Genomic DNA, 20,467 nt, shown 5'->3' on the forward strand with positions numbered 1-20,467 from the left:
ACACTGTTTAGAAAGGTAGTTCCTAGATTCATGAGTTTTGTGCACAAATGCTATTAGCATAATTAAAATAATTACAAAATGCCTTAAACCTTATATTTAAGAAGCTTATTAAAAGCAGGACCTAGGAGGAGAGAGATTCTTCCCTGATCCATTTATCGAGCTTGCTCCATTTCTCATTGTATCAGTGCTAAAGAAAAATAACACCCACACCTCAGTGTTTTCAGAATAAACTTCTATTTTTTCAGCTACTGCAATTTTGTCCTCATTGCCATCTTAAATTTGGCAATGCACATTTTCAGTCCAGAAGAGATGTTTTGCTTAACAAATTTAAAGGGAAAATCTGTTATGGTGTATTCCCGCTGGTGTAAATTTTGGACAAGTGGAAGGAGTCAGACAACATTGGATAGTCACGACTTCTGTTTATCCATAGAATTATTTCAACATAGGAAGTAGTAGTGCAAATTATCCCGCAACTGTAATTCACTCCTGAGCTAGAGATGTGATATGAAAGGACTGGTCAGTCTACCGCCTTAATATTTAGACTACTAATAAGAGGGTGAAGTAATGCCAATTCTGGTGGTAGTTTTTGCATTGTAGACAGATGTCCACTAAGAACTGGACCAACAACCCAAACCAATTGTACATACAATACATTGCCAAATTATCATCCAATAGAAATAACTTTTGGTCACTACCATCCTGGGCTAGATTAGAACCAGCAGCTTTGAGATGAAGGTCTCTGTGATTTCCAGGTATTTGTCCAGCTCTGGGAAAATTAGTCACAATAACTCTCAAATGTCAGAGAATGTAACCCCTTCACATGTTGCTGAATGGAAAGGAGTATTTCATAGACTTCTAGGCCAGAATGCATCACTGTGATCATCTAGTCTGACCTCTAGTATAGTACAGGTCCTCAAGTGGTTAGAGCACTTGATGTAGAGAACTCTGGGTTCAGTTTCTAACCCTAGTACTGTCTCTGTAAAACTTTGGGCAAGTAAGAAAGGCCGAAAATTTGAAAAAGTCCTCTAATTTATGTGCCTTCATGTTTGAGTGCCAAACGTGAAACACCTTGGACCTGATTTCCATAGGTGTGTGCTGCCTATGGCCCCCATGGACTTCAGTGGGAATTGTGTGTGCTGAGCTCCTCCAAAAATTGGGTCTTAAGTTCCTAAAATTGGGCACCAAAAATGTAGATGCCTAAAATTAAGTCACTTGGGAAAACTAAGGCAAAGAGGTGAAGGCCCACATTTTTCAATTTATGAAAGGGGAATAAATACTCACCTAAGCATTGTGAGGCTTTATTCATTAACATCCAGGAAATCCTATGTTGATATATTTCAGGTTTCAGAGTAGCAGCCGTGTTAGTCTGTATCCGCAAAAAGAAAAGGAGGACTTGTGGCAACTTAGAGACTAACAAATTTATTTGAGCATAAGCAACCGATGAAGTGAGCTGTAGCTCATGAAAGCTTATGGTCAGATAAATTTGTTAGTCTTTAAGGTGCCACACGTCCTCCTTTTCTTTATGTTGATGTAGAAGTAGAAAGCACTATTCATAGTAGCAATAATGCTTCCTCTGTACAGTTCGTTTGTGGTTAAATTGGTTTAGTTGCAACTAGAGAAATGCAAAAATTTTTCTTTGTTTTTCAGAATTTCATAGGGAAAGTTTTACAGTTTCATTGGATTTTCTCCTCCCTCCCCCCCTTTGTTTGGGCTTTATTTGCAGTTTTGATTAAATCAAATCAAAATACACATTTTTACATATTTTGGATGCAAAATCCTCTTTGCTTAAATGCTGTTGTTTGCTGTGATATGGGCCTGCTTTTGCTCAAGGAATTTGCCTATATTAGTGAAACTTCACAGTGTGTTACAAACTCAAAACACGTACGTTTGGAGATAAAAGCATAAGGCTTAAAAATACCAGTTTTAAAATAAAATACTGTTTTCAAATACAGCTCACATTGGTACGTTCAGGATGAGATTTGCTTCCTACTGTGAAGGCTTTCAGTGTAGGGAACTGAGCCAAAGAGGGACAGCCTTCTTCGAAGGGGAAAGAAAACCAGATTAATCACTGTTCTAATTCCACTGAAGTTGATGAAGTTATATCCGCTATTAATTCAGGCCAAAACATTTATTCATATAACACGCTATTGGATTGGTACATTTACATTGTGCCTGAGTAAGCAGCCCTTATGAGAAATATAAACACTTTGCTTCTTTAACCCTTTCATCATTCTCCACTGAGATACTACATACATATATACACTTACCCAATCCAGCTGTAGCTCTCTCCCTCCCGCAAAATGCAGTGAAAGTCCTCATTGTCTAGCACCCTGTCACCAAAACTCTCCACCAATGAACTGAGTACCTCACTTTCCCTGTTTTCACATGCTGATCCTCCTTACAGATGGTCATGGCCCCATGTTCATTCTTCCCAGCTATAGCTATGTCCCACCTCTGTCTTGCTGACTCCCAGCTTGACAATGTGGTTGAGAACCGGGGAAGGAAATACTCCAGGTCGGAGAAGCGTGGAGGCTCATGGTAAGGGAGGTACATGTAAGATGGGATTTCCATCACCCTAAACTCACCTACTCCCATGTTCCAGTGGCTGATCATAGAATCATATAATCATAGAATATCAGGGTTGGAAGGGACCCCAGAAGGTCATCTAGTCCAACCCCCTGCTCGAAGCAGGACCAATTCCCAGTTAAATCATCCCAGCCAGGGCTTTGTCAAGCCTGACCTTAAAAACCTCTAAGGAAGGAGATTCTACCACCTCCCTAGGTAACGCATTCCAGTGTTTCACCACCCTCTTAGTGAAAAAGTTTTTCCTAATATCCAATCTAAACCTCCCCCACTGGCCACCCAAATCTTGAAATCCGCCAGTAACCAGGTAACATCCACCTGAAAATCAGCTTGCTTCCAAAGCATCAGAGGGGCATGAAGTATGGTTGAAATGTTCATTTTCATCTAATTGGCTCTCTGGATGAGATCTTGTCTACATCTACTGTTAAAGACGGCACTTTTCTCTTAAGTTTTCTTCCGTAAATTCCTCCACAGTTACTGTTAGATATTGTGGTAGTCTTCGTTTCCTAGACTAAAATTTGTCTAGTGTTGCTGTGCACTGATAAACAGGGTCTATGTTCCACAGTTCTCAGGGCTGCGTGTTGGTTGAAATTATTCTGAGGTAGATACATTAGCACTTTTGTATAATATATTTCATGCAAGTTGACACCAATGTAAGTTGACACGAATGTAACATAAGATTCATTCTGAGTATGTTAAATTCATTTTGCATATCTTACAATTATCTGAGAATCAGAAAAATTGTCATAAATTCAACAAAATATTCCAGTGTTTGAATCAGGCAAAGCAGATCCTACCTGATCTTTTACTCCAGTATCTGTTTAGGCTTATTCACCTGTATCTGATTCTTGTTGATAGTAAATCAGTCAATGAAAACTCCCTCACAACAAATGAAAGAAGTTGTGACATGGCCTAACACAGTATCTCAGTTTCTGATAAAATCATGTAACTAGGTATAGTTCAATCAATTATACACCTCTAAACTGAAAATCATTAAATACTGAAAGAAGCTGACAAAAGGATAGGCCTGGTTTGGTGAAGTTTTACTTTTTTTTTTTTTTTTTTTTGGTTGTGTGGAACAATCCATTTTGTAATATCTGAGAAAAGTCTTGCTAGAAGACTTTTACCAGGTACTTTAATCATTTACATTAATGTGTCTTTACTTTGATGCAAAGAAAAAGCATCCCCTTAATACATGCTTTAACAGGTCAGCCTCACTCAACTCCATATTAAATTGTGTCAAAGCAGGATGCCTATGATTCCATATTTTACTTTTCTTTTTCTTTTTTAAGTCCTATATTATACTTTTTCCTCCACAGGAAATTAATTTTGGCCTATGAGTTAGATCCTATATAGTTCATAAATAAAGGACAACGAGTCTCAATCACTCGTTATCACCGGGATTGGTAAGGTTGAGAAAGATAGACTTGCTGGCAGTGTTATGTCCTTGCAAACAGAGCAGTTAAGGGCACTTGATATTTTGCAGGACAGAGATCTTTGGGTATGTCTAGGAGCAAGCCTCCCAGCCCAGATAGACAGACTAAAAATAGCAGTGTGGCGGTTGCGACTTGGGCTCTGAAGCCCACCCCACCTAGGCTTGAGTTGAGAGCCTGAGCACCAGCCAAAGCCACAACGTTCACATTTCTGTTTTTTGTGTACTAGCTAGAGTAACATTAGCACAAATCTGTCTACCTGGGCTGAGGGGCTTGTTTCCAGCTGCAGTGTTGACATACCCTTAGTGATGTCAGGCTAAATGAACAGGAAAAGAAGAAAACTGAAGAGGCTTTTGTCATAAATATAAAGGGAAGGGTAAACCCCTTTAAAATCCCTCCTGGCCAGAGGAAAAATCCTCTCACCTGTAAATGGTTAAGAAGCTAAAGGTAACCTGACCAAAATGACCAATGAGGAGACAAGATACTTTCAAAAGCTGGGAGGAGGGAGAGAAACAAAGGGTCTGTGTCTGTCGGTATGCTGCTTTTGCCGGGAATAGACCAGGAATGGAGTCTTAGAACTTTAGTAAGTAATCTAGCTAGGTATGTGTTAGATTATGATTTCTTTAAATGGATGAGAAAAGAACTGTGCTGAATAGAATGACTATTCCTGTCTGTGTGTCTTTTTTGTAATTTAAGGTTTTGCCTAGAGGGATTGTCTATGTTTTGAATCTAATTACCCTGTAAGGTATCTACCATCCTGATTTTACAGAGGTGATTTCTTTACTTCAATTAAAAGTCTTCTTGTAAGAAAACTGAATGCTTTTTCATTGTTCTCAGATCCAAGGGTTTGGGTCTGTGGTCACCTGTGGTCACAAGCAAATTGGTGAGGATTTTTACCAAACCTTCCCCAGGAAGTGAGGTGCAAGGGTTGGGAGGATTTTTGGGGGAAAGACGTGTCCAAACTACGTTTCCCAGTAAACCCAGTTAGAGTTTGGTGGTGGCAGTGGAGATCCAGGGACAAAGGATAAAATTAATTTGTACCTTGGGGAAGTTTTAACCTAAGCTGGTGAAAGTAAGTTTAGGAGGTTTTCATGCAGGTCCCCACATCTGTACCCTAGAGTTCAGGGTAGGGGAGGAACCTTGACAGCTTTCCTCACAAAGTTGGCTGAAAACCACTGAAATGGGGAATTTTATCCTTCTGAGTTCTTTTGTTATGTAACAGGGATTATACTTCCTATGATCTGGTATTCCTTTAGGTGGCGGCTGCTGTATAAATAATGCCTTAGAGGAGCGATGATGTGGGCAGGATGCGTGAGGGCAGACTCAAAGAGGTTGGAAAGCACCTGCATTTTTTTCAGATTCACTGAAGCACATCTCTTCTCTGACCCTTTCTGTAACTTGTGTCTACGCAAGTGTATGATTAATATTAGGGTTATGATATTTTGGAAGAATTCCAGTTTAAGAAAGGACTAAGTATTCCAATTAATTTTACCAGCTATCTCATTTCAACATGTCTAATACAACCATGATTTCAGATGCCTGACTTTAATCTATTCTAGGGTGGCAAAGTGGTTTCTTTTTTGCACCCTATTTTAAAAAAATGAGATCTTTATACACAATTAATATGTTAAAAAGATATTTCCTACTGAATGTATTTTAACATCGTTCTAATGGCATTGGCAAAAACCTTTTTCTAATCAGTCTTCGATGACAACATGCTCATGGCATTCTGATAGTATCTTCTGATGAATGTAACTCCCTCCTAGCAGGCATGGAGATAACTTTACATAGCTGGAGGCTTGCTCTCTCCATTGTTTGCATTTTCCCTCAGAAGTTTCTCTTTTTACTCCAAGACCAATTATTCTTTTCCAAACCCTTCATTCCCCTGGAGTCTGCCTTTCTTTTGGGCTTCTTCTCCCTTCACTAATTCCCCTCCTGCTCTCTTTCCGATATACTTTGTGCCAAATTTTGCTGTCACACCACTCTAAATCTGAAGTAACTCCTTAGGGGATTTATACTGGAATGACTGAAAGCAAAGATGGTCATATCACACTTCCACTTTTCTGTTTTATCTGTCCCTCATCATTAATATGGTTAGATAGAGATCTCCCAACTACTCCTCTTCTAAAATCTGCCTCTCTCTTCCCTCTACCACCTTCCCTCTCTGTCTTGCTCCTACATTGTCTTCTCTTTTCTCCCTCCTCCTCCTCTATATTTCTAATCCCTGCCCCTCCACTCTTCATTTTTCTTCAATAGCCTCCTTTTTCCTTCCTTGTCACTCAGCCAGCTATGGATATTACCTGCACTTCCAAATGACCTCCATTGTGGTGTGATGGACCTGGCACTCCAATCTGTGCTGTAGCTGGAAGTGATTCTGAACAGTACCGCTATACACAGATGTGGTCTAAATAGCAGCACTATACTTCTCCATATTGCCTTCAAAGTCCCTCCAACTTTCCCAAACCCATTAGCAGAGAGCATTGTTCCTGCCCATTTCTGTATACTGATGCCTTCTGTGATCCATAGAAAGGCCCATCAGCTACTGATGCCTTTGAAAGTGATAAATCAATGCTTTTTGTAGGAAAAATGGTTTAAATACTGTATGGAACTTTAACCAAACATTGAATTGCCTTAAAAGACCCATACAATTGCAATATTTGGGTTGTTGATTCTGCAGGGGAATATGTACATCTGAACAAAAACATTTTTATTGACATTTTAAAAAGAAAAAACACTTATTTCTATTATTATTAGGTATGCAAATTTTTAATTGATTTTTGTGCGAACCTAAATCAGACCTAAAGTATTGTCAGTGACTGTTCAATTTCTTGGTACTTGGTATTGATAAGAAAGATAATCAGGGTTCTTATACACGTATGAACCGCAAGAAAGATGCTGCTGGAATAGCTTCTGCATTCCAAATTGTTTAGAAAATACCCAGGTGGGGTAAGTATTCTGTAAGGCAGCACTTACAAAGTACAGTTAATAGCTGAGTACTACATAATGGGGCCATATGTTATCAAGAATAAGGTCAGCATTATTTTTTGCAAAGTGACTGTACTGAGCAAACTGTGTATGATTAAACTTCCGTCATCCCATGTGTTTGTACATTAGCTCATAGTACAAAAAAGGAAATTTGATAAGATGTATTAGATCATTGAATTCTTTTCCCTTTAAGGACTGGGTGAGTTCTGTGGTAGAGTATGAATCAAATATTACTAAACTGACAACATTTGAGTTTAGAAAAAAAATCCCAGAGCAGGGATATATAGATTTATCTGGACAGATTAATCACTAATGTGGTTTAATATTTCATTTAATAAAACCACTTAAATTCTAGGCTTTCACAGAAAAAAACCTCAGACAGTGATAAAAATGGCATTCTATAATTCAAATGTTTTAAAAAATAAAAAAATGCTCCAAGACTGAAAATCTAGTAAGAATTAGCATTTATATAAAACTTTTAATCTTCACAGACTGTCCAAACACAATGTAATTTATAGGGCTAGCAAAAAAAAAGATATTTTTTCTGCAGGAAAATTTTTAAAAAATCTTTCCCCCCCACATAATGTTCTGGGGTTTTTTTGTTTTTTTTTTTGTTAGCGGAAGGGGGTGGAGGGTGTCAGGGAATTTGATGAAAAAGCAAAACCTGAACTTTTTTGTTTGTTTTCTCAAGTTGACCCAAAACAAAAATTTTTATTTAAAATTAAACAAATAGTAATTTTGGTTTTGTTTCCTGGTGTTTAAAAACATATTTTTAAAAAAACAGAAACAAAAATTTGACAATTTTTTTTTTTAAAAAAACCTCTTTTGGTCAAAAATAATTTTCAGTGAAAAAACTGAACCAGCCCTGCTAATGAAATTTCATCACACTCCTGTGAAATAAGATGGAAAGTGCACAGAATGGCACAGTAGCCTTATTTATTCTAGCTTTTCTCTCCTAAGATTTTCCACTGTGGCAACTGCACTGGTGGGAGCACTGGTGTAGAGAAAACTCCGTAGATTTAGACACCTTTGTGGCTAAAACAATGATGGCACTGTCCCAGGAGTAGCAATGATAGACTACTTTAGGGTGGAAACAACTAGTTCAGACAGAGTCAGAGGTTAAATAACTTGATCAAGGCACTACAGTGGGTGGAACTGGCATCAGGACATAAGAATTCCTGATTCCCAGCCCCATAAGTTATTCCTTTAGCCCTTCAGCTGCTACACAAGTCTCTTATATCCACAAACATGACCACATAAATGCAGAGTAACCTGTTGAAAACAGCTACTCATAAGACCAATAAAAACCAGTTGCTTACCAGAGGTGACTTTCTAATAAAGCTGGAACAGAACTGCTCATCAGGATACTTTAGGGCAGTAAGTTGTCTAATAAAGTTGGGCACTAGTTAGGTTTTGTTGCTGTTGAAGAACTTGATTTATACTACAAGTGAGAGCTGTAACAAAGGTTATATAATATGCTGTTGTGGCATTATCCAAAGACCATTGAAGTCCATGGCATTGCTCCTGTTGACTTCAGTGAGCTTTGAATCAGGCACTGAGGAGATATTTAGTTTAAAAACATTAAAGTTGGGTTGTAATCTTGAAAATTTGAATATTTACCGGCTACACAGCAGCATCCAAGTGAACAATTGCAATAAGTATAGATCTTTCATTAGATAATTTGTCCAATAATTCTAAAATCAAGAGCCTTTTAGATGTCTGGCTTGGAATATTAACCAGACATTTAAGCCCCAGCTATAAACTAATTAAAGCTTTCCTATAAATTATATATCATCTACAGGATTTCCTTGCTTGTCAGTACCTAACAGAATTGGTGTGGTTTAGTGTCCACAAGTCTTTTAGCAGGCTATTGTTTCCCTTAACATCAGTTCTGTGTTTTGGCCTGAGGTATTGCTAAGACATAAGAGGCTATAAATTACCCTTATTACCTTAATCATTACAAGATTGCTGAATAAGCTTCATTCCATCATATAGGAATCACATTCCAGCAGCTGCTCCAGGCCTTTAAGATTTGCTGCTGCTTAGAAGGAATAAGGGTCTGAGTCAATCGATATACAAAGCATTATGATTGCACAGAGTATCATATGTGCAACAAAGACCCTTGCATATAATTAAGGCTGTGATTGTGTCTCTGAGGAATTTACACATCTAAAAAGTGAATTAATACAGTAATGGGATCCTTCAATGTATTTTTATTTCAAATAGCACATGGAAATCACAGCAATAAAGCATTTTTTTATATATTTCACCTGAATATATTTCTGTTTCCAGTATTTCACTCTCCATTTTACTTGAGCGTTTGGAATTGTGCTCAAATTGACAGTGTTGGAAAACTTGAAATAGTTTTGCAGACTGCCTAACTATGGAACTCTGCCAATATGTTACTTATGAGAGTGAGAACAAAAAGACCTTGGACTGCTACAACCAACCAGTCCAAAGAACAGTCTCTTTGCCAACCTCTTTGAACATGGAAACAAGCTGGTAATTATTGAGGTTGCAATTTTCAAGCTGATAGGCAGTTTTAACATGTTAGATTAATAGTTAATTTTGGTATGTTATACTCACCCCAGGACACTGCTGTCAATTAGTAATATAACTCAGTTAATCATAGCAGCATTCTGCGCACACACACATACAAAGCATGGATTTGGAAAGTGGAATCTGCTGGGATTGAGCAATTTCGGTGATAATGGTGATGCCATCTCTTCTTAGAAAGCAATCGGATACAATTTGAAATGACTCTCAGTTTGAGTTATGTTCTTTTAATTTTTTTAAAGATACAATTATTGAAGCAAGCATTTTGCCTTCAGGTCTGTCCTTGTGAGGCAGAAAATCCAATCAGCAATGCAGACATTCAACTACAATAGTTGATAAACACTAATTGTACAGTAACATTGGGTTGAGTGAAGGAGGACGTGTTACAGGGAGAACAGTGTATACATCACAGCACACTGGGACCAAATTCTTCAGCAATGATCCTTATATTGTACAGCAACATTAATCCATTCTGTCACAATTAAATATCCCTCGCCCCACACCAACCCAACTATGGTTCCTAGATGCAAATCACAGACAATTCATCATTGATTATTTTCAATATATATATATTTTTTTTGTTATGCTCTTCAGGCTGCCTAGTTCCAGCCCCCAGACCTTGATTCCCATAGTGTTGTTCAGGTGGCCCAGTTCAGAACCACCTTTCTCCAGTGTGTGGAAAAAAAGGGAGAGCTTGTAAGTGGCCACAGCCGCTAATATCCCAGGACCTCTGCTGCTACACTGTATGTCCCTGCAGCCCTACTCATCAGTCTATACTTCTGGGACCTGCGGCTGCCTGGCATGTGTTATAATCTGACCGATACCCTCTTGAAGGGAAAGTCAGAGAACAAGTGGCAGCTGTAGGCAGGTTCCCAGTAGGGCAGGGAGACAGGGGGTGGGAGAAAAGTAAATTCCCATGGCTTCCTGAAAAAATAAAGGCCAAACTCTGTGGCTGGGGAATCAGAGGGCCCTGACTGAGATGCATGGGGCTCTTCATCCCTCTGAGCTACTGTTTCAGGCTCTGCAGACTCAGACTCACTGCATCAGTTTACCCTCAGTTCAAATTTATGTTCTCTCTGCAACCATAAGAGCTACAACCAATTTTTAAAAAAACGTAAAAGAAAGAAAGCTAAGATTTTGGACTGAAGCTGTGCAGCAAGAGGCAAATTCTGATTGTAGGATATACATACACATAGTTACAGCACATGACTGGAACTGGTGATCTACAGGGTCTATTCCTAGTTCAGGCACTAACTTGGCTTGTGACCTCAGGCAAGTAATTTAAACTTTTTGCCTCAGTTTCCCCATTTGCAAAAAAAGGATTAATTATCCTAACTCATATGGGGCTGTTAGACTAATGTCATTAATGGTTGTAAAGTGCTTTCTGTTCTTTAGAGGAAGGGCACTATGCCTGTCTTTCTATTGCTAATGGACCCCTGATCACAGAATTATGTACAGAGCATCTGAGTTATGTAATGCAAATTATTTTGCTATTTTCACTACTTTCAAACCCGGCTGAGATTCATTCAGTCTTTCGCGCACAAGTGTCAAAGAGAAACATCCTAAATCTATAGACTTATTTCAGTTTCAAGTAATTTATAAAAATCTTTACATGCAAATGTCTGGATTTAAATTTCATTTTCTCTGGCATAATAGAATTTTGAAGCATTGCTGCAGGCAGGATTTTGCCCTGGCTATTCTACCTCATCAGCGATTTTCAAAATCCCAAACACAATCCTCACAGGTATATGGACAGCATTAAATTAATAAATTCAGATTCCAAGGACTATTGCTTAAGTGTATCACCAATATGTTGTTGGCAGATGTACCTCCCTGTAGGTTTGAATTAGTTTTAGGAATATTCCTTTACACATAATACAAGGTTTCTTTCCAGGTTCACAGTTCTTTTCCATCTTTCCGCCCACTCCCACTGAAGTCCGTGGTTAAATTCTCATTGACTTCCATGAGATCTGGATTGGGTCTGTCCATTTAGCTAAGAACGCTGCTACTCTTTGGGGAACTGATCGTGCACCATTTAGATCAAAGGCAGCTTTGCCATTCACTTCAATGGGTGCAGAATCAAGCCCTAGTACAGAATAATTGTATTTCTTCAATTTAAAACTTTCATTTTATCTTATTTACAATTATTTCTCCCCACACATCAGTTCTCCTGGGAAATTCTGCCTATTGCACTTAGTCGCATGTTGTTCTGGTCATCTTCTGGGTGCAGAGGGTGGAACACAGCTTACTTTAGACCACACCAACAGTGTCCCTGAGTTACTTGGAAATAGGATTGTGTTTCTTGCTGTGGTTGTAGGCATATCTGTTCAGTTTAATTTGTAGTATAACTATCTCCTCTTTTGTAATATGCTGAGCCAAATTCTTCCCTTATGTAACTGTTTTGAAGTCAAACAACTTAGAGCAGGACTAAGTTTGCCCATTTATTTTAAACACAGCCATAATACAAACCCACTAAACTCTGGATCTTTCAGCATGTTAAAGGATTTTCCACGTTCCTCGAAACTGCACCACATGATGAGAACTATGGCGCATATTAATTTCTTTAAGCTATTAGGAATATACTTACGATTCCTTATTACTATGAACTATGCATATAAATTATGTTTGAACTGCAGTAAGCATCTGGCTTAATGCTATGTATTGATCGAAACACTGATTTAGTGCACAGGCATGGAAATTGTTTCTGCCCATCATTGATTATGGGAATATTACATACCGTATCATATGGTGCCATCTTCTGTGCAGCAGAAACTATACTGTATATGTAAAATTATGTTGGAATTGTTTTATCTGGGTGGTTTTTCCATTCATTGCACAATCCAGCTAATTGGTTGACTGATCAGTTTCTTTCTTTTTTTTGCAATACAGTATATACTACACTAAGGGCAGTATTTGTTTAGCGTGTAGTACCAGATTACCCTCTGTTTTATATCAGTCCAAAGTAGCAATTCTCTTCCCATTTCAATATTACAACAGTTAAAGAATTTCTGAAATGTTTTGTCTGGTATTGTTTATTATAATCTTCTCCAGATAAAGTCTACTTTGCTTTATCAAGTACTTTTGAGGCCAATGAACTGAGCAAATTTTAAATTAAATTAGAGAGCCAACATAGTGACTCCATAGTTAAATTGTGCAAAGGGTACTTGAGGAGCAGTTTTGGGGAAGAGTGAAGGGAAAGAGGGCAAATTAAAGGCTACACAAAGGAAATGCACATGTAAGCTAATATCTGTAGGTGGAGGTAAAAAACCAAAACTGGTTGTGACACTACAGTTCTCACAGTGAGCTTCTTAACTGAGTACAGAGGAAAGTAACTGGAGTTGAGGAAGACAGTGTGGGGCTAGCGGTCTGAGACACAGATAGGCGCAGCCTCATTCTGAGACCAAGGCCAAAATATCTGCGAGTGACTGCAATTCGGACTTGTCTTGTGCTAGGAAGCGAAGAACCAATAGTGCAAAACTGAAACAACCCTAGACTTTAGACTTACAACAGGCATTGAGTTGTTTTCATTTAATGTGGTAAATCTCTAACCCAGTAAACTTGGGTAGTTTTTTCTCTTTTACAATAATTACAATTGCACTATAATAAAATAAAAGCCGGCAATTTATGCCATCAAATAAACCAGTGGCTTTAACCAGTGATAAGCTGCCAAAATCTTAACAACAGGTTCCCTCCTCACCCCATGAGGGGGTCACTGCCCACCCCTGCCCCCCAGGATTCCTGCCGCATCCAACCCCCACGCGTTTCTTGATCCCCCCACCCCCAAGGACCCCTGCCCCATCCACTCCCCTCTCCTGTCACCTGACTGCCCCCAGAACCGGGCAGGAGGGTCTTGTGGGCCACCGTAGTGGGTGCCCACCCCACCCTTAAGAGCCAGAGGCACCTGCCGGGGGGGCGAGGTGGGGAGTCCCGGCGGTGCTTACCTGGGGCAGCTCCCAGGAAGCATCCGGCAGGTCCCTCTGGCTCCTAGGAGTGGGGGAGCATAGCTGGGGGGGGAACAGGGGGAGCAGCCGCTCCCCCACTGATCATATCAAAAGTGGTGCCTTAGGCACCGACTCCCTGGGTGCTCCAGGGCTGGTACACCCACGGGGAAAATTGGTAGGTGCAGAGCACCCACCGGCAGCTCCCGTCCCACGCCCAGCTCCAGCTCGCGTCCACCTCCTCCCCTGAACACACCGCGCCCCTCCCGGCTTCCTGCGAATCAGCTGTTCGGCGGGAAGCCGGGGAGGGCTGAGAAGCAGGCGGCGGCTTCCCACTCAGGCCTAGGGTGGCGGAGATGAGCTGGGGTGAAGAACGGTTCCCCTGCGTGCGTCCCCCTGCCCCGGGTTACCTGCTGCGGCGTGGGCAGCCCTCCTGGCACCCCACCCTGCCCCAGCTCACCTCTGCCTCCCTGGACCTGAGCGGGAAGCCACCGCTTGCTTCTCAGCCTGCCCCGGCTTGCTGTGTAAACAGCTGATTTGCGGGAAGCCTGGGGGAAGGGGGAGGGCGGAGAAGCAGGGCAGGGTGGCGCATTCAGGGGAGGAGGCGGAGGTGAGCTGGGGCCGGGGATGGGGCGGGGAGCTGCCGGCGGGTGCTCTGCACCCACCTTGGGTGCTCCTCACAGAACAACCAGTTCTAAAACAGCTTCTACATTTAACAACCGGTTCTAGCAAACCAGTGCGAACCAGCTCCAGCTCACCACTGGCTTTAACTACCCCTCAGTATTTCTTTTCCCTACTATGGATGCAAAATTTACTAGGTTATTTTATGACTTATGTGAAATATCAGCAGGGCTGATCCTATTCATTCCTGCATATTTAGAAGCTGCAGCGAGATACTTGAGAAATTCAGGGCAATCTCCTCTCTTTAAGTCATTTCAGTCCACTATGGCAGTATAATTAAGTTGCATAATGCACAATAGACTATTTTTAATGTGAAAATCCTGTCAAGCTTCTATTCCAATATGGCCATTTTGTGATAGAGTGAAGTAAACGACTTGGAAAATACCAGCCATGGCTGGCTAGCTGATTTATAATATCTGTATCATGAAATGTCTCTGGTTGACTCAAGATATTTAATCTGTTTAATATGGACCCATTGTAATGTGTTCAATGATTGCATTTTATTGTTACTTTTTAACTAAAATGGCATCACCAATAAACAGTATACAATCTTTTTCAGCTGTATTTTTGAAGTCATCCATAAAAGAAGACATCATTCCCCATAATTCAAACAAACATACTTGACACCTCAGAGTAAAAAAAAACCCTTAAATAGGAAATAACTTTCATACCCCGTTATGTCACGTAATATAGATATGCTTCAGCTTGACATTGGTCAATTGGATTAAACAGGTAAACACTAGAGAATTTAACAAAATCATCTTAAACATATAAGTTTGCTACAGTGTTCAGAATGTATTCATTAAAAACCAGGCTCTGATTTCACCAAAAATATTTTAAAGATAATATACAAACACATAGTTGGGCATTATTCACTTAAAAAATACAAGTGCATGAGTTTTGGTTTATTTCTCATTTGTATTGTTTTGGCATCTGGAGAGACATTACCCTACATGTCTGACTCCAAACAGAAATCACACAGAGTGGTACATGGTAAGTGTGTGGAATTAAGGTAAATTGTAAAAGAATATGTTCATATTTTGTGCCCTATGTATAAAAGGGTACTAATGGAAGTTATGTGTATTGAGGGCCTGATCTCACTCCAATGAAGTCTTTCCATTGACTTCAGTGAGGACTGAGTTGCACCCAGAGAGACTCACTCTCTCAGTAGAATTTACCAGCAAGTATGTATAACACCGCTTTCTGTGCACAGAAGAATACAAGTTTTTGAGTATACAAACACAAAGCATTTTGGAGAAATTTGTTTTTTCATCTCACAGCAGAAGGAATGTGTGTGTAGTAGAAGAGATGTGGCTCAGAAACACTCATTTGAGTATGTAAGATGCACAAAAGCAATATGGCACACAAAAGGTGGGATTATATGTCTACTGCTTCCTTTCTTCAACAGTGATCCGATTTACTAACAGGTGATAGAATGCCTGAACTTTCAGAGGTTTAAACATGGAGAGAGCTAAGCACAATTCAAGCAAGTCCTTGTTTAATGTGCAAGATGCAGTGTCAAGTACGGTATTCCTTTCTCAAGAATAGAGTGAACAGCACAACATGTGCAAGTTCTGCCAGACTGTGGCCCTTAAAAGTTACACAGATCTGCATTTAGCAATTTAGGGTAAGGACAACTTTTGACCCTATTGTACCTACCACAGTTTTTTAAACGAGCAATTCTATTGGGGAAGTACCCAGTATAAGCTTGGTCCTTTGTGGCTGACAGCTGTACAAGTAGAGCTATACAAAACTTCCTTATGAAATTTGCAGCCAATCAAACCTTTGGATATCAACCTGAAATTTTGCAGCTTCTCTTCAAGTTTTGCAATCCTTCTTCAACTGTGGGATGAGTTTTAAGTAAGCCTGTGCTAAACAGTGGTCTGGATGGAAACCATGAAAAACTCAGTGGTTTCAGTGGATTTCACACATAGTACATATTAACATATACAGTGTGTGTATATCATATCAGGTGTGTGTCTGATAAAAGGGAACATATGGTAAAGTTTGCATTTTTAATTAAGAACAGGCAAATGTATGTAGATTGCTGCCATATGGGCCATTAATGTCCAAAACCAGACCAAACTTGTGCAACAGTATTTTTGGGAATGCTTCTTAATGACCTAGGAGCCATTATATTTGTTTTGGCTTGAGCACTAGTCAAAGGTGTGGTTAACATTCAAAACAAATGTCACTTATGTGCAGGAAAAGGACATTTGCAGAATCACAGACTTGATACATTACATGGTGTGTTGCACTTTTTTCTGACCTAACAGCGTAAACCTTGCGTAAATAATGCCGAGTGCTTTTATGAGTCTGACCCATACTGTCAGTAGTTTTAAGTAATAGATATGTGCATATATAAATTTTACTTTAATATTAAATTTCCATATCAACTTACAAATGTAGTTTCATTCATTTTAAAGTCACAAATAATTTCCTCTTTAAAAAAACCTCTAAGAAATGTAAACAGAATAATATCATAAAATGTTTTTTTCCTTTGTTACTTTTAAATTTTAAAATGTGAATGCAAACCAATGTGCTGTGATAGGTGTAATGTAATATCTTAAGGGACTTATAATAAAATATAATTAGTAGGAATTTTATGTCGTATTCCCTAAATGGTTTGTAATGTGTGCAAAAAGCTCTGGTGATTTATTTTCTGGGATTACTCTGAGTGCAAATATAATTTAACTGAAATATTTTTTTATTTTTATTTTTTAATATTAGAAAATAAGGCAAGTCCATTTCTGAAAAAGGTGCTGCACTTCTGGGCTAAACATACCTTCTAGGTCACTACATAAATGTGACAACTATGAAAATTATCAATAATAAAAACATTAAAAATAGCTGCAATTTCATATCGACTGAAAAGCTATCAAAAGACAAAGTGACCCAGCATTCATTTCAGAAAATATTTTTAGACTTCATAAATACAAGCACCCGGTATTTACATAAATTATCTTTTCAACTAGTTTTCCTTTGAAACACACTTTTGTTTCTAACAGATATGTCCGTTAAATTATAGAAATGTTTCAAACATGAAAAAAGGACTGTGTAGCAAAATAGAAATATCAGATCATGTTACTTTTTTGGATTTGCTTTTTGCTAGGATTTGGTTTTTAAATATCTGCAATCTGCTACTACAGAGCTTTTTCAAAAACACAATGCCAGGAAATGAAGAACTCTGTACTTGTAACAATTAGTGCTACAGTATAACGAATCCATTGTGGGTTTTAGGTTAAGTTCACATGTGTTCTAATGATTATTTTCAACATTTCTGCCTTTAAATCCTAGTAAATTGTTTATCTTACGTTTGAGCTTCAGTACATTGTTTCACGATGGTATAAATCAGAAATATAGCCATTACAGACCTAATTTCTTTACATTTTGACTATTTTACATTGAGCACCTTTTTACAACTGTGAATTTACTACTTTAAAATTTTAAAAAATTTAGACTCATCAATACAAAGCCAGTGTTTGCTTATGCAAAATGGAATGTAATTCTTACTGCCTCTTACTGAAACAGTGGAGACAATTATGTTTTATATTTTTTTCTAAAATACACACACAACTCTTTACTTTGTTACCAGAAGGAAACTAGACACAGTCGTATTATTTTTACAGCATACATTTCACTAGGTTTGCGTCATGTTTGTGTTGAGAAATGTAATGATGTGTAAAAATCCTGCTCCCTTTTAATTCTATGGGAATTTTCCCATTTGACTTCAATGAGAACCTAAAATAAAAGCCTGCAATTTATGCCATCAAATAAACCAGTGGCTTTAACTACCCCTCGGTATTTCTTTTCCCTACTATGGATGCAAAATTTACTAGGTTATTTTATGACTTATGTGAAATATCAGCAGGGCTGATCCTATTCATTCCTGCATATTTAGAAGCTCAATGCCTTTTCTTGTAATGAAATTCAATACTGTAAGAATTTAGCCCAGACCAGTCAGTAATCTTGAAAGTCTTTAAGCCAGCAAAGCATAAAGAAGCTACTGTATAAAGACTTTTGGTTCAAAAGAGTAGTGCAAAGTTATACTGCTTCCAAATATGACTGCTCCACTTTTTCTGTGATTAACAACTGGTGCACAGAAAATAGAGTGCCTACCCTACTTTTCAAACACTGTTTATAACATAGAAAAAAGGTGTCCAATATCCTCAGGGAATAATAATGTCCATAAAAATATAACCCACGTGGTGGCAAAACTGAATCAATTGCAGAGCATATCTCTACTTTTTTATACCATTTCCTGTTATGTGGAATGTCCACATTCCATGCTCACTTCCATTCATGATGACATAAAAACAATAACCCTTGAGTCCTTGGTAGAGGTTAAAGTCAACGCCCAGCAAGGCCGCATGTTCAGGTTCAGGCTGGGGAGGTAAGGGTAGTTGGACTGTAGTTTCCCATTAAATGGTAGAATGTAAGCAGTCTCAGCTACTAAGCTCACCTGAGGTGCTAAGTGTAGGGGCTTGTATTTAAATTAGAATGGGAGGCACCTCCTTGGAAGGTCAGGCTGCTACAATGATTGTGGTCACTGCTGCTTAGTGTTGAAGGGTAAAAAACAAAATTTTTTATCTGCTTACTCTCCAGCACGAAGATCCAACTGTAAAGGAGGGTATTTTACCTGAGAAACAAAGGGAAAACTTAGAAAGAGGCAGTCCTGAACAGCTGCATAATGTAGTTTGTCTCTAAAAGCTAAACAAAGGCATTTTAGAATAATTACAATATGATAATTATTTTTCCTTAAAAATATGTGCATAAAGTATATATTTTATAAGTGCATAATTAGAAAATACTTCTTTTAAATATAGTTAAAAACATATTATGCAATTGATACGGTTTAACATTGGTACAATCCCATGTTTTTATCAATAAGTAGTTTTATATCATCAAACCATGGAAACCTTAGATTTATGGTAAGTTTAACTGCAACCAAAGTAGCTAAATCCATCAAGCTTTAACTTGAGATAAGATTGTAAGTAACTTGATTGGGGCTATACACTGCTTTCTCATGCTTACAAAATAGGTCTCCTATGATGTGTGCAATATCAGCTCATATCTGAATTCATTAATATGCAAATTTTTGTTCATTTTTCCTTTAATGTCCAAATTGGAATCATGCCTCCCTTCTGTGACCTGATCTTGTTCGTTGCTGCATTTTTTCAGCAAGTTTCTATTTTCTAATTCTGCTCCTTATAGAATATTTTCCTAGAAGTCTCAACTCTCTTCAAGATAGTTGCTACCTTAAAAATGGCAAGTAACACATCAGATAACAAGATAACATAGATCCTTATAGTTTAACACTGTTTACAAATCCTGATAATTGTGTTACTAAAGTACAGTAAGTGGATTTTTTTTTTTTAGCTCTTAAAAGTACATAATGTGTATTTATCTTCTGGTCTGTTCTTCACTAGAATTCATTTAAATTTCATTTCTGATCATTGCCGGTGTCTGTATGTATAACTTTTTTCAATAGATCTGCATTTTAAAGTAAGTAAAACAATTCTCCAATTCTTTGGCTTCAGAGGAATCATATAGCTGTGATAGTTCCATTGTGGCGAGAACGTGACCTTTCCAAAGTTACTCGTCTGTTATCTGTAATAAAAAGAGAGAAAAAACAACACACCATAAGATTTGAAACATGGATATTGCAATGTCAAGAGGTTTTCAAACAGTCCTGAAAACTATTTCAAATAAATATGTAAATAAGTAACTAGAAAACTGGATCAGAGAGGTTTTACACTGCAGCTGCCAGGCTGAGTTCAAGAGTTCTGCAATCAGCAATAAATTACTTACTTGATCAGAGAAGCAGGGTGATAAAAGCATTGGAAGAATCCTGAAGCATACTCCCCTTGGAAATAGCAGATGACAACTAAAATGCTGGGTAAAAGTGTTATTCTACAAAGTGTCTATGTACAGTGACTTTGGAGGAAAGGCAATTCAAATTTCCACTGAGTGTTCAGTACAAATGTGGTGAAAATACACCTCTCGGACAGAACAAGATACACAAAAAATGTAAGGGTTGGAAGATGGTTCACTTGAATTGGGTACACATACTTATATAAATAGAACAGTTAAATCAGCCACTTCCTAAACATTTCCTGATTGTGTGGTGTTAACAACTTTCAGTATGAAATATTACAGAGTAATTATTGCAATGAATATATCCCCGTCACAGGAAGAAATAATCATGGGCTAAAGACAAATGCTTTCAAAGTTGTTTTAAAAGCCAGGAATGTGGCAGAAAACAGACTTTTCTTTTTCGAAACAAGAATG

At 38.4% G+C, this 20,467-nt stretch overlaps 1 protein-coding gene across 1 annotated transcript in view; it reads right to left on the bottom strand.

Annotated features, from left to right (window-relative positions):
- Positions 1-14,642: 14,642 nt before the first annotated feature.
- Positions 14,643-20,467, bottom strand: part of DIAPH2 (diaphanous related formin 2) — an 807,504-nt gene continuing 801,679 nt past the window's right edge. Inside the window, exon 28 of the mRNA XM_073360856.2 lies at positions 14,643-19,786. Within this exon, the coding sequence (XP_073216957.1) occupies positions 19,722-19,786 (65 nt within the window). The 3' untranslated portion in view covers positions 14,643-19,721. The remainder of the gene's footprint in view (positions 19,787-20,467) is intronic.

The sequence above is a fragment of the Lepidochelys kempii genome, chromosome 9 (assembly GCF_965140285.1).
Source record: "Lepidochelys kempii isolate rLepKem1 chromosome 9, rLepKem1.hap1, whole genome shotgun sequence".
Classification (NCBI taxonomy): Eukaryota; Metazoa; Chordata; order Testudines; family Cheloniidae; genus Lepidochelys; species Lepidochelys kempii.